This window comes from Vicugna pacos, chromosome 7 (genome assembly GCF_048564905.1).
Source record: "Vicugna pacos chromosome 7, VicPac4, whole genome shotgun sequence".
NCBI classification, from domain to species: Eukaryota; Metazoa; Chordata; class Mammalia; order Artiodactyla; family Camelidae; genus Vicugna; species Vicugna pacos.
In genome coordinates, this window is record NC_132993.1 from 48,352,332 (window position 1) to 48,365,949 (window position 13,618).

Below are 13,618 nucleotides of genomic sequence, written 5' to 3' on the forward strand. Positions count from 1 at the left end.
GTATTGAAAGTGGGCTGTGATGGCATAAATCAAAACTCTAGTACATGGTGGAATTTATAAGAAGAACCCGTTGAAAAGCCACTGATAATACCCATTTGTGTTGAAATGGGTCACCTCAAGAAGGCTGGTCTGAAGGGGTCATATCAGAAATGTTTGTTGTGACTCATTTATATACATTTTAATCAACTTTGCTTTGAAAGAGTTCTGATTGCAGGCTACTTTGGGTGATTGTAAAATTTATGCTCTATACCAGACCACTTTTTAACTTGAAAGGGGGCACTATTAATTATACTGGTGAAACAGGTATAAACTGGATAAATCCTGAGGCCTAAATGCACAGTAGCTTGGTATGTAGAACACAAAATAAAACAAAACAATAAAAGGCAATCCATGCTGAGGTAACAGGAAATGTGAAAGGAGAAATAAAATGCTATGAGTTATTATTGATGAAGGAATTTCTTCACATCAAGGAAGACCTGTAGGTAAAATGCAGAAATCTGGTTGAAACTTGATTGTTTTTAAATTATATCTTCTTTGAAATGGGAAGGGGATGAGAGTATAATGATTATTTGTCATTTGCATTTAAAAATGACTTTGTAGTTCATATTATTTCCTAAACAATGAAGTTGCTTTTGGTGGGCCAAACAGGCTATTCAACATAAAACAAGAAAAATTCCTGATAAGGCTCAAATTCAGTTTTGCATTTGCTCCTTTACCTGAGCATATCAGTTTGTCTCTAACATTCAGTCACCTGGTGGGAATTTGTGACAATGTGAGGGAAACTTAGAAAGGTGAGAGGCAAACAAACAGCATCTCTCAGTATATAGCCTTCCTACTTCAGACTTGGAACTTGAAAAAGGATCAAAATCTCAAGATTCGAGGAGGGCTCCAGAGGCCCCTCTGAGGCAAATTCTGGTTAAAGCTGCATTTGTCTAACTTGGAAAAGCAATATTAGTCATGTGCTTTCTGTCTTGTTTTAACTGGAACTTTTCCATACATTCCAACTGTCCTGTTTATGAGGCACACTCCTTTTTTATAAAAGCCAAAATATTCACCGGTTTCCCCCTGTTACTCTAAATAATATTTTTAATCTAACACACTAGAGTTCCAGGGGCTCTTCCTATTTTCCTCTCCAACTCTTGGCAGGTATGGCTTTCCTTTCTCCCACCTAAAAAAAAAAAAAAAATCACAGTGCTATTCATGTCAAAACCTCAAATACCATAGATAAGAAGGTAAAAAAATGCCCCAGGATAGTAGGAATACATTTTTTTTTTTCATTTTATCTTTTAAACCTGAAGTCACGTTGCAGGTGTGCTCTTGATTAGAGCAGCAAAGAAACACCCTATATTGTAAAGAATTTTATTCTAAGTAAGAAAATAAAACTCAAAGTGAATTTTAGTTCATTCAGTATTTGGTTTTCCTGTAATTACATTTCAAAGACCACTTATAGCTGACTCTGCCACTTCAAAATTTATATATACAATACGATAAAATTAGGGAAAAAAATCAAATATTTATCAAGTGATTTTTCTGTTTTGGACACTGTACCAAGCACTGTGCATGTGTTATCTCATTGAAACTTTGTAAAAGTCCTGTGAGGAAAGCACTACTATCCCCATGTTAAAGATGAGGAACCAACTAAAACTTAGGCAAAGTTTCATCTCAAAGTCACGTAAGTTAGTAAGTACGGAGACCAAGTTTGAACCCAGTTCTAAGCTTTTTTTTTTTACAGAGCCTTTTCTCTTAAACATTGTCCTTTATGGAATAGAGAATAACATAAGGATAGTTATTCCAAAGTATGGTTTAAAACCTTTGCTAATTAATACTATTATTAGTTCTTAAGTGATGACTCAATAATAATTTCCATGAAGCTGAAAATAATTCTTTCATATTAGTAGTATGCCATTACTTTTCCTATCATCAGTCCCACCCCAGAGATGATCAGGATGCTAGAAACTCCCCAATAGGATTATTTTCTATCCTCAGTGCCAAAGACTTTCCTAAGGACTTCAGTGCCCTTTGCAAACTTCATTTTATTTCTATATATAAGGAAAATTTTAATTTTAACACCAAAGCTCCAGGCTGAATGTCTTACCAAATACCTGAATCAGATTAGTTGGCACTTTTTCATCATGGGGGAGAGCTTCTCCTTTTACAACTGTGTTTCCCCAACCTCTTGCCAAGGGACAGTTCTGGGCTGTATGCTAATTAGGCAAGAGCACTTGAAATGGTGTTTGCAGTTGCAGTTTCCATTTGTGAATTTCCAGTTCTACCCTGGAAGCCAAAACTGGAACAGGGTAGCAGGCAACTTGTTCTTTTCCTAACTGCCTATTCTCTGACCTTGGCTTCATAATTTAACTTTGCTGAGGTTTTGCCTTCTTGCTGATGAGGTAGGGAAAATGCTTCTCCTCTCTATGTGCTGTATTTTATCCACTGAGCTATAAAAACACTTTAAAAAGTAGAGCATGATTTAAAATGACATGATTGGTAGAGAACTTTTGCTTTATAGTATGTATGATTCTGTCAGTTTATTGGGATATTCTAAGATACAATTTAAAATATGAAAGATATATTTTAAAAGATCATCCAAAACCCTGTATGTTAGATATATCAGTTACCCATCACTTGCCTGTAATGCAGAATTATGCATTGTTTATGTTTTAACATTATTTTATGTTTTAACAAGCAAACTTTTGCTGGGATGGAAGTGTTTATATGTTGTTTGTAGTGTTAATATCACAGGTCTATACATTTGTCAAAAATCCATCAATTGATACTTTAAATGATGTAAATCTTTAACAGTAAGGTCAATTTATTGATATAAATTTTATCAATAAAGTTTATTTCAAATTAGCATTGTAAATTAACTTAGATGCTTATTTGTTAGATAAAGGACAGTCAGAGCATAGTGGAGAAATACAGTTCTTTCTTGAGAGCATATACAAAAATATTAAATTGCTTCATGTGTTTTTTAAAAAGTATACCAGTGGCACATTATATAAATCTTTTGACTTACAGATCAATTTGTGGTCAACTGAAGTCATTTATCCCTATACTATATTTACCTGGTTTATATAACTTCTATTCAGATCAAGGGGTAAGATATTTTAACACCCCTTCAAATGGATTCAGCTGTGGGAAGCTAAATTTTTTTTCTAATTCAAATATTATTTTTTATATTCTGCTTGGAAGTTTTTGCAAGACTTCAGCAGCATGAAAAATTGAAAGGAGTAGGTAATAATACCAAATGTAAGATTAAGTATCTTAGTAATTAGTACTATTATTAGCACTAATACTGATATAGTTTGAAGTACATTTTAATAATATATTTTTATCCCATTCTCTATAGTAAGATCTCTTCTATCTTCAAGCCAAAGATGATTCTAAATACTTCAACATCTCTTACAAAGCTCATTTTACTTTTGGGCTCAGACAAAGGAATAGAGTGAGCCCCTTCACACCAGAACTAAGTCAGGCTTTCTCAGACCTTTTCTCTTCCTTCCATAGAATCAAGAGCATGCCCCAGAACCTGCACCTTCCCCTTACCACTCACAGCCTTGTCACCACTAGCTACCTTGAGTTCACAAAGACCTCACTTACCCCTGTTTACATCAGTACCTTCAAGTAGTCTTAAAACTCTCAAGTGCCCTTCATTTTCTCTAAGGATTCTAAACTCTGTACCTTGATGGCTTCATGAACTAACATGACTTTGTCTCACCTGCTTGCACATGACCACAGATTAGTACCTGCAGTTCCAAACTCTTACCCAAATTTCTGTCTTGAATTTTCAACAATCTTCTGGACATCCCACATAGATTCCTACTGGAACGTCAAAAGCTGCAAATATCAAATAAAAATCATCTTCCCATCAACCAGGTGCTCTTCCTGACTTGGCTGACCTATTTCTGTTAATTACATTATTTTCCTAGTTTCTGCTTCAAATCTTTGTGGTCAACCTTGACTCCTCCCTCTACCATCATCTCAACAATCTGTGAGTGACCAGGACTTTCTGCTTTTACCTCAGGATCTTTAGCATTCACTTCTCCCTTAGTGGATTTCACCCTAGTTTAGACCCTCTTTATTTATCATTTTCTTTATTGTAACAACTTTTTCACAGTCTTTTTCTTTGGGCATCTCCCACTGAAATTCATTGTACATTTGTTCCTCAGTACTGTAGAGGATTGGTACCAGGACCCCCACATACCAAAATCCAAGGATGCTCAAGTCCCTTATATAAAATGGCACAGTATTTGCATATGGCCTACACCCATCCTCCCACATACTTTAAATCATCTGTAAATTACTTATGACACTTAATACAATGTTAAGGCCATGCAAATATTTGTAAATACAATGGAAATATTATGGAAATGATTGCCAGTGTGTGGCAAATAAAAGTTTTGTTTTTGGAGCTTAATGGAATTTTTTTCCCAAATATTTTCAGTGTGCAGTTGGTTGAATCCAGGGATGTGAAACCCCTGGTTACTGAGGGTTGACTGTATATATTATTGCCTACTGTATTAAACAGCCAAATAAAAAGCCCTCGATGATTTCCTACCACCTGGATAGTAAAGTTCAAACAAACCCACCTTTATCTACCTCACTCTCTCACTTTTCCCCTAACATCCTATGTCATGGTCAATATGTATGCCTCCTCTCTGCCTGCAGCATCATCCTGGGCATTGCCCTATTTCAGTCCTTCCAGTCCTTCAGCATACGTTTTGACGCATCTCACTTTCACATCTCTGCCATCAGTTCTTTCCTGATCTTTTCAGGTGTAGCTGATCTCTCTTCAAATTCTTATAGAATTTGCATTGCTATCCTTACATTCTGCATTGAATTATTGTTATTTGTATGTATGCTATTTAGTTATTTGTGTTTTATTTGTTTATTTAGTTAGTTGTACATTATGCAACTGTGTGTATAATTTACATATTACACATATGTAAATATATTTAGCAAGAAACAAATTCCTCCAGGGAGGAGATGATGTTAGGTAGTTTAGAAAATCTTTACTAAACTCTTTTACTTCCAAAGCACTGTTGGTTTGTACCACCTTCAGGTATAATCTTCAGGTAATGTATTTCTCAAGATAGTCAGCTACATCCGGAGTCAAGGGTACCCCAAGGCATCCCAAAAAAGTGCATCTTCTACTTGGAAGGAGATTGAATAGAGTGAGCGCCTTCACACCAGAACTAAGTCAGGCTTTCTCAGACCTTTTTCTCTTCCTTCCATAGAATCAAGAGCATGCCCCAGAAGCTGCACCTTTCCCTTGCCACTCACAGCCTCGTCACCACTAGCTACCTTGAGTTCACAAAGACTAACCTGACTTATCCCTGTTTACATCAGTACCTTCAAGTAGTCTTAAAACTCTCAAGTGCCCTTCATTTTCTCTAAGGATTCTAATTCCTATCAGGTTCTACACAGTTTATCTTCTGTACCATCTGCACTCTTTTATAACTCCAGAAACCCCCTTTTTGTGCTCTCCAAAATTCATAGTCCATTTTTAGAAGAATTCCCTGTATATCGGTTTCTCCTATTTCTTCTTGCCCTTACAAAACCTTGATCTGCCCTTGAGGATGCAGCTTCCCTTGCTGACCTCACAAGTAATGGCTGTGTCTCCCATAACCCTCATGACACTGGACCTGGAGGCAGATAGCTGCCCTCCTTAGTTCTCATTGCCATTTCCAGGGCATTCTCCCTTTCTCATCCCTAACCTCTCCCAGCTTTGAAACTCTTAAGTTAGATTATATCATTCAGAACCCTGAATTACTACAGGCATTTACTGACCCCATGGTGATGCCTTCTCATTTCTAGACAGTTTTGACTCATTCCTTCTTATCATGTCTCCAACACTACTCCTATTTCAATGCTTGGCAATTTCAGTATATATGCAGAATATCTTTGCAAAACCTAGATGTCCCACTTCCTTGTTTTCTTCTCCAGTTATTTGTCCTCCATTCTGATTTAGCTACTTTCCATGGTCACAGCTTTAGACCTTGTAATTACTGGTAACTGCAACCCCTCTACAATCCCAATATTTCCCATATCACCCTTTCTGACCACCACCTACTGTCTTTCAGTCTCACTCACTCCTTCTAGGATCCAGACACCAGCAATCTGCCACCTTCAGTCCTTTCCTCTATTTCACATCTCTTATATCCCTTAATATTCTTCCTTTCTTCGATCCCCTCCTCCAATTATCCACAAGGCTAACTTCCCACTGCCTTCAAGACTTTGCTCAAACATCCCTTTTCTTAATGAGGTTTAGCCTATCTAATCCATTTAAAATGGCAACTCCCACCCACCCCCCTAATCTGCTCTACTATGTCCCATAGCACTTATCACTTTCTAACATACTATATAGTTACTTATAACCATGCTTACTTTTTATTTTGTTTCCTTTTCTCCCAAAATATAAGACTCATGTGGATAAGGATTTTTGTCCTTTTGTTTCCTAATGTTTTTTACACACCTCCAACTATGCTTTCCACACAGTCATTGTTGAAAAAACATCTAAGTGATAGCACTTATTGGATCTCAGTTTAAATTATAGAATATATTAAATTATAATGTATGTTTAAGTGTCTATTCCTTTAAAATGATATATAGTTGAGGCAGATGCTATCTTGTTCATATTTCCCTCCAGGTTTAGAGACCTGACCAATTTCTAATGGGAGGAGGCAGACCATAGACAAAATAAATAGAATGTCTGGCATGCTAGAAAGTGCTATATGTCTAGCACTTTCTGTAGAGAAAAATAAACTCAGATGGGAGTAAGGAGTGTTAGAGAGGAAGGTGTGAGCACTGCTTATGCCCCAGCTAGACATATACTCCTTTCAGGTTCAATCTCTACACTTCTGCTAAAGACCCCCAAGCCGCCTTTTTAAATATAAAATCAAGTGTAATTATTTTTGAATGGTAAATAGGAGCTGCTTCCTCGCCATGACTGAGGCTCTTGAGTGCCTCTCTACCGTGTCAAACTCATTTTGTAGATTTACTTAGTGTGCAGAGGTAGGTCAGTTTATGTACCCCTTCTGGCCTGGAAGGCTCTGCTGTATTCCCAGGTAAATGACAACCAGACTCCAAACTCTGTTCCACAATTTCTGTGCCCTCACATACATGTGTAACTGTAGTCATTGATTCCTGACCTCCTCAACAACCCTAAACACCCAGATTTCCACCACACTTCACCTTTGCACACCAACAGTTGAGAAAGGGGATGAATGAAAGGCCTTTTCCCAAGTATGGCATGGGTATACAAGTTATTGGTAATGTCCTCTCAGATTCTAGAATTTCCTGTCAGTCTCCCAGTTTCATGTGGTATCTACTGTGATCTTTTAGATGGGGAGGGGGTCACTATATATCTGTGTAACATCCAACAGCTTGCCTTGTATAACCAACTAATTTGGACTATCCTAGGCCACTTATCATACAGCGTCCTCAAGACCTTAGAAAGGTGAGTTTGTGCTATTAAGGGTAAAGTTCTTGGGAACTCACATCCTCTATCCTCGTAGGAAATTCATAGATAGTAGTCCACTGTGCTGGAGAGATGGGCTTCCAAAGTTTAGGAAATTTTGTACTTCATAAGATTGTCTGGGTGTTTTAGTTCCCTGCTTGTCAATAAGTGCCCCCTAGCAAATGTCCTAAAGTGGATTAACCAGTTAGTAGGTCCTTTGCCACTATGGTAGCTCCACAGAACTCCAGGGCCAATTCTGGAGTACTCTGGCGCTTGAATTCTTTAACATAGAGCTAGGAGCATCTACAGCATGACTTCATTGTATTGTGCTTTACTTTACTGCACTTTGTAGATACTGTGATTTTTATAAACAGAAGGTTTGTGATAGCCCTGCTTTAACCAAGTCTACTGGTGCCATTTTTCCATCAGCATTTGCTCCACTTCATATCTCTGTGCAACATTTTGGTAATTCTCACAATATTTCACACTTTTAATTATTATTATATTTGTTATGGTGATCTGTGATAAGTGATCTTTGATGTTATTATTGTAATTGTTTTGAGGCACATGAACCATGCCCATACAAGATGGCAAACTTAATTGGTAAATACTATGTTCCAGCTGCTCTACCGACCTGCTGTTCCCCCATCTCTCTCCCTCTCCTCAGGGTCCCTATTCCTCAAGACACAACAATATTGGAATTAGGCCAATTAATAACTGTACAGTTACCTCTAAACATTCAAGTGAAAGGAGGAGTCCCATGTCTTTCACTTTAAATCAAAAACTAAATCTGAGTAAACTTAGTGAGAAAGGCATGTTGAAAGCCAAGACAGGCTGAAAGCTAGGCCTCTTGCATTAAACAGTCAAGTTGTGAATGCAAAGGAAATATTCTTGAAGGAAATTAGAAGTGTTACTCCAGTGAACACACAAATGACAGGACAGTGAAACAGCCTTACTGCTGATACAAAGAAAGTTTTAGTGGTATAAAGTTTTGGTGGTTTAGAAGACTGAATCAGCCACAACATTCTCTTAAGCCAAAGCCCAATCCAGAGCAAGGTCCTAACTCTCTTCAGTTTTATATGAGGGCTGCAAGAGGTGAGGACGCTGTGGAAGAAAGGTGGGAAGCTAGCAGAGGTTGGTTCATGAGGTTTAAGGAAAGAAACTGTCTCTGTAAAATAAAAGTGCAAGGTGAAGCAGCAAGAACTGATATAGAAGTTACAAGTTATCCAGAAGATCTAGCTAAGATAACTAATATAGGCGTCTACACCAAGCAGCAGATTTTTATTGTAGACAAAACAGCCTTAAATTGGAAGAAGATGTCATCTAGGACTTTCATAATTAGAGAGGAAAAGTCAATGCCTGGCTCCAGAGCTTCACAGGAGAGGCTGCCTCTCGTTGGGGGCTAATGCAGCTAGTAACTTTAAATTGAAGCCAGTGCTCATTTGCCATTCTGAAAATCCGAGGACCCTTAAGAATTACACTAAATCTACTCTGCTTGTGTTCTATAAGTGGAGAAATAAAGCCTGGATGAAAGCATATCTGTTTATGACACATTTTACTGACTACTTTAAGACCACTGTTGAGAATTACTGTTTAGAAAAAAAGATTTCTTTCAAAATATTACTTCTCCTTGACAATGCACTTGGTCACCCAAGGACTCTAATGGAAATGGACAACAAGATTAATTTGTCATGCTTGTTAACACAGCAGCCCAGAGATGGAGTAATTTCAACTTTCAAGTTTCATTATTTAAGAAATACTTTGCATAAGGCTATTGCTGCTGTAGTTGGTAATTCCTCTGAAGAGTTTGGGTAAATTCAAAACCTAATATTGATATTTTGACCTGTTCCCATGAATCACAGATGTTCCTAATGTCATTGAAAGGATTCGCCATCCTAAATGACATTAAGAACTTTTGTGATTCATGGGAAGAAGTCAAAATATCAATGTTAACAGGAGTTTGGAAGAAGTTGATTCCAACTCTCATGAATCACTTTGAGGGGTTCAAGACTTTAGTGGAGGAAGTAACTGCAGATGTGGTAGAAATAGGAAGGAACTAAAATTAGATGTGGAGCCTGAAGATGTGACTGAATTGCAACAATCTCATAAGAAAACTTTAACAGATGAAGAGTTGCTTCTTATGGATCAGCAAAGGAAGGGGCTTCTTGAGACAGATTCTACTCCTGGTGAAGATGTTGTGAAGATTGTTGAAATAGCAACAAAGGAATTAGAATATTACATAAACTTAGGTGATAAAGCAGTGGCCGGTTTTAAGAAGATTGATTTCAATTTTGAAAGTAGTTCTACTATGGGTAGATGCTGTCAAGCAGCATTGCATACTACAGAGAAACTGTGAAAGGAAGAGTCAGTTGATGCAGCAAATTTCATTGTTGTCTTATTTTAAGAGATTGCCAGAGCCACCCTTACCTTTAGCAACAACCACCCTGATTGGTCAGCAGACATCAACATTGAGGCAAGAACCTCCACCAGGAAAAAGATTATGACTTACTGAAGGCTCAGCTGATGGTTAACATTTTTCAGCAATAAAGTATTTCAAGTTAAGGCATATACATTTTTTTAGATATGATGCTTTTGCACACATAATAATCTACAGTATGGTGTAAACATAACTTTTATATGCACTCAGAAACCAAAAAATTCATGTGACTCACTTTATTGCAGTATTTGCTTTATTGCAATGGTCTAGAATCCAACCCAAAATACCTCCAGCGTATACCTGTATGTAATTTAGTGAAAGGGCCAAGAAAAACCCAGTTCTATATATGGGCTTTCTTGTTTTAAAAAAAATTAAACCCAAAAGAATTGATAAGTGCTCAATGTAGGAGGAAAAAACATGCCATCTGGGCAGTAGTTGAGAAGTCTATCCTGTGGGGAAGTAGGGTGTAACATCCAGTTATAGATCTGACCGATCAAACATTTTTGCACTACCAAGTAATTCAGTCAGAAGCAGTACTTATCTTTTTTAGACTTCAAAGTCAAACACAAATTTGTCCAAAAATCCCTGATATCTGACTTTTGATAATGTCCATTAATCAATTTCTACCCCAACAAATCTATATCACCAGATAATCTAGCCTGCAACTCTGTTCTCAGAGAGCAGTGGTCTCTGGCATCAATGCTATACTGACCTCCAAGTAGTGAAGGGTCTGCCCTGGACATGTGTATTAACACCATGTGCACCCTAACAGGGGGTCTAGGACTTATTCTTCAGCTGTGCCATGCTGCCTTCATTGGGGTACAGCTACACGTTCAGGATGCCCCTCCCCTTCTAACACCCTGTCTTAGTCTCATCAGATATTACCGAGCATCGTGTGGCCTTGGAGTCTTTTAGAGGCATCAAACATGCTGTATCCTCTGAACTAAAGACTGGTACTATCAACATTTAGTCCTTGTGTTTCCATTACCAACCTCAGGGGTTAGGCACTGTGATTATATACACTAGCTCTCATCAGGGGCTCTGGTTCTAGATGGTTGTGGATGAAAACATTCATCAAAAGGGACATTTTAAACCAAAATTCAGAATACCTGAAACTAACTCACTTCTTGAGTGTCTTTTAAAGTGTTAATCATCTTCCAGATAAATTCTCTTGGAACATGAGCCTTATGTATCGTTTTTAGAGGTTTTCTTTTGCAAATTATGGTTCACTTGTGTTCAATTCACCATAAAAATCCAAACCAAATGCACAAGAAAACAATAAAGCAATACATACCTCAGGAGGTGTGCCTAAGAAAGAGACCAGCTAGGTCATTCTTTTGCCAATAATACAGTTCTACAGTGAGTTCTTTGTTTCCAACTAGAACAACCAGTTCTACAGCAATTACTGTACACCCCAGAACTTTCCTGCATTCTTTATTCTACTGTGGTCAGTGAACACCTTACATCATTAGGCACAGCAAGCCTGGCCTCCTAGCCCAACTTGAGCAGGCAACTAGAAAAAACATTCTGTAGTCTGGCACTCCTTAAGGTACTTCCTTAGCATCCTGCAGAATTTGGAATTTTCTTTTTAATTACTGTCTTTGTTCATATTCATAATTTTCTAAAGTGCCTTTGGAGTGGTCATCCCTCATTCCATAAAGATGAAGTTTTCCATCCAGCTCTTCTCTCTGCCCAGTACCTGTAACAGTTACTAGGGAATTATGCTGAATGTATGGCCCCTACTGAAATTAGAAAAAATGCTTGTGCCTTGGAAAATGTTTGTGGTTCAGTTCCAAGGATAGGACCCTAGTACCATATATATATTTGGAAAAACAGTACCTTGACTGTGGCTGTATTTTACTATAGGCATATCTTGAAATATCAACTCTATCTATCCTAAAAGGAAGCTGGGTCCAAAACATCAAAACATTCCCGACCAAAAGCCACTGCACACATCACATACCTAATGAGAAATATTTGGCACATTTCTTCAGAGCTGACATATTTCTAGTCTTCTATTCTCCTGTCTTCATTACCAGACTTTCTCTCCACTTCCTAACTCAGTCTCTCCCACAGACTTTAGCTTGAACTAGTCTTTGGCTGCTCACTCTGTATTACCTGGGGACTGTGATTTTTCGGGCAATTCTCTAGAATAATCAAACTGTACCAATACTGAACTAGAAAGGAAACAGACTCTATTTTTGACAAATATAACAGTATTTGTTGATTGGAACAAAACAATAACAAAAACACCTGGAAAAGAGAGTAAAACATCTTCAACATAACTATGGTAAAGAGAGTTGGTTCCTTGAGAAGGTCAGCATGAAAGGCCACTTTTGAAGACTTTACAATGTGACTTTAAAATAAGAACATCTAGTACTTTGAATAACAGCACTCAAAAGAATCTTTTAGAATCATCTTGAGTATATATCTAATAAGACTACTATAATTTAACACTGCAATTTTAATTTAATGAGCTTATTCTTATTTCCTAAACTAATTTTAGTTGGGAATTTTTAAAAATAAGTCAGATAAGAAATTTTAATATATCTATTTAATATTAGTAGTTTCCTAGCAAGAATCAATGCCAGTACTTTTGTTGAAAGATAGGACTGCTTTAATTAAATTATAAAATCCCAATGGAATTTGACTTCATTATATTTTTCTTTGATACATAAACTATACTAATTTACTTACTGTAAAAACATAAATGGGGTCACATTAAGACTTATTTTTAAATTGAAATTAGTCCTTTTAGTCCATGAAGGCAATATGGCACTGTTTTTCTACACATTCATTCACTTATTAAATATATGCCAGCTGAATAATTCAACCAGATTTGGCTAATTCATGTCAGTAAAATGTCCTTTTCTGTGACGTGTTTTAAATTAACAGAGGGCAAAACTAAATTTAAAATATGCATACACTAGATTCTTACTGTGACACTATTTGCAAGAAAATAGAATTCAGTGTATTTCACTGAAATAGAATTCAGTGTTTTTACCAAAAGACGTTTAATTACTGACAAAAGCACCTTGAAACAAAGTAGTTCTTTTTAGGCAATGATCTATGGTGCTTATAGTGTCTGTCACCCTCCTCCCAGTAATATTTAATGTACTAGACAAGTCTTCCCCTAAATTTTTTAGGGCCAAAAGCAAGAGTACAAATGGAGGGAGGCATAACAGGGTTAAATATTTAACAATTACAACCCAGGATAAGAAACTATTAAGTAAAATAAGTTCTATTTTTCTCCCTTGATAAATACAGATTGAAAATGCCCTAGAAGGCTAGGTCTGAATTGAGATTATCAGACTCTTGAGATTTCTGGTTGGGAACTTGGCAGTGTGTTTTGTTCCTCCAGCTCTTGCTTGATCTGCCCCTCTTCTCTCTCACTTCTAGCTTTATTCTGCACTACAAATAGCCCATCACTTATCTGCATACACACTCCAGCCTACATGTCCAAGCTCTGTTTACTTCCCCTCTCCTAGGGTTTGGCATATGGGAAGCTCAGTCTAAAAAATGTAGTTTTGGTCTGTTTGGGCAGAGAATTCTAGACATGCTCTAGAAAGGAATTGAAGACTCTGGATAGGTATGCCCCATGGATTCCTTGCCTGTGGAGAAGGCCAGAGAAGGGCCCTCCAAGGCTCAGGATAGGGACTCCTCTGACACCTGAAAGATAGTCTATAATGATGGCTAAAAGTGCAGGGTCAAACCCATGCAGG

At 37.3% G+C, this 13,618-nt stretch overlaps 2 protein-coding genes across 6 annotated transcripts in view; one reads left to right on the forward strand and one right to left on the reverse strand.

Annotated features, from left to right (window-relative positions):
- The window catches only part of MACC1 (MET transcriptional regulator MACC1), a 486,000-nt gene that overhangs the window by 184,237 nt on the left and 288,145 nt on the right, over positions 1-13,618 (forward strand). The gene's annotated exons all lie outside the window — the stretch shown is intronic.
- Positions 1-13,618, reverse strand: part of ITGB8 (integrin subunit beta 8) — an 82,131-nt gene that overhangs the window by 57,615 nt on the left and 10,898 nt on the right. Inside the window, exons 1-2 of one of the 3 annotated variants that reach the window (XM_072964888.1) lie at positions 11,191-11,248; positions 3,767-3,837 (exon numbers count right to left, since the gene is read on the reverse strand). The exons of the other annotated variants lie outside the window; for them this stretch is intronic. Of the exons in view, the coding sequence (XP_072820989.1) occupies positions 3,767-3,806 (40 nt within the window). The 5' untranslated portion in view covers positions 3,807-3,837; positions 11,191-11,248. Of the gene's footprint in view, positions 1-3,766; positions 3,838-11,190; positions 11,249-13,618 lie in introns of those variants that run through there. 3 annotated transcript variants of the gene reach the window in all.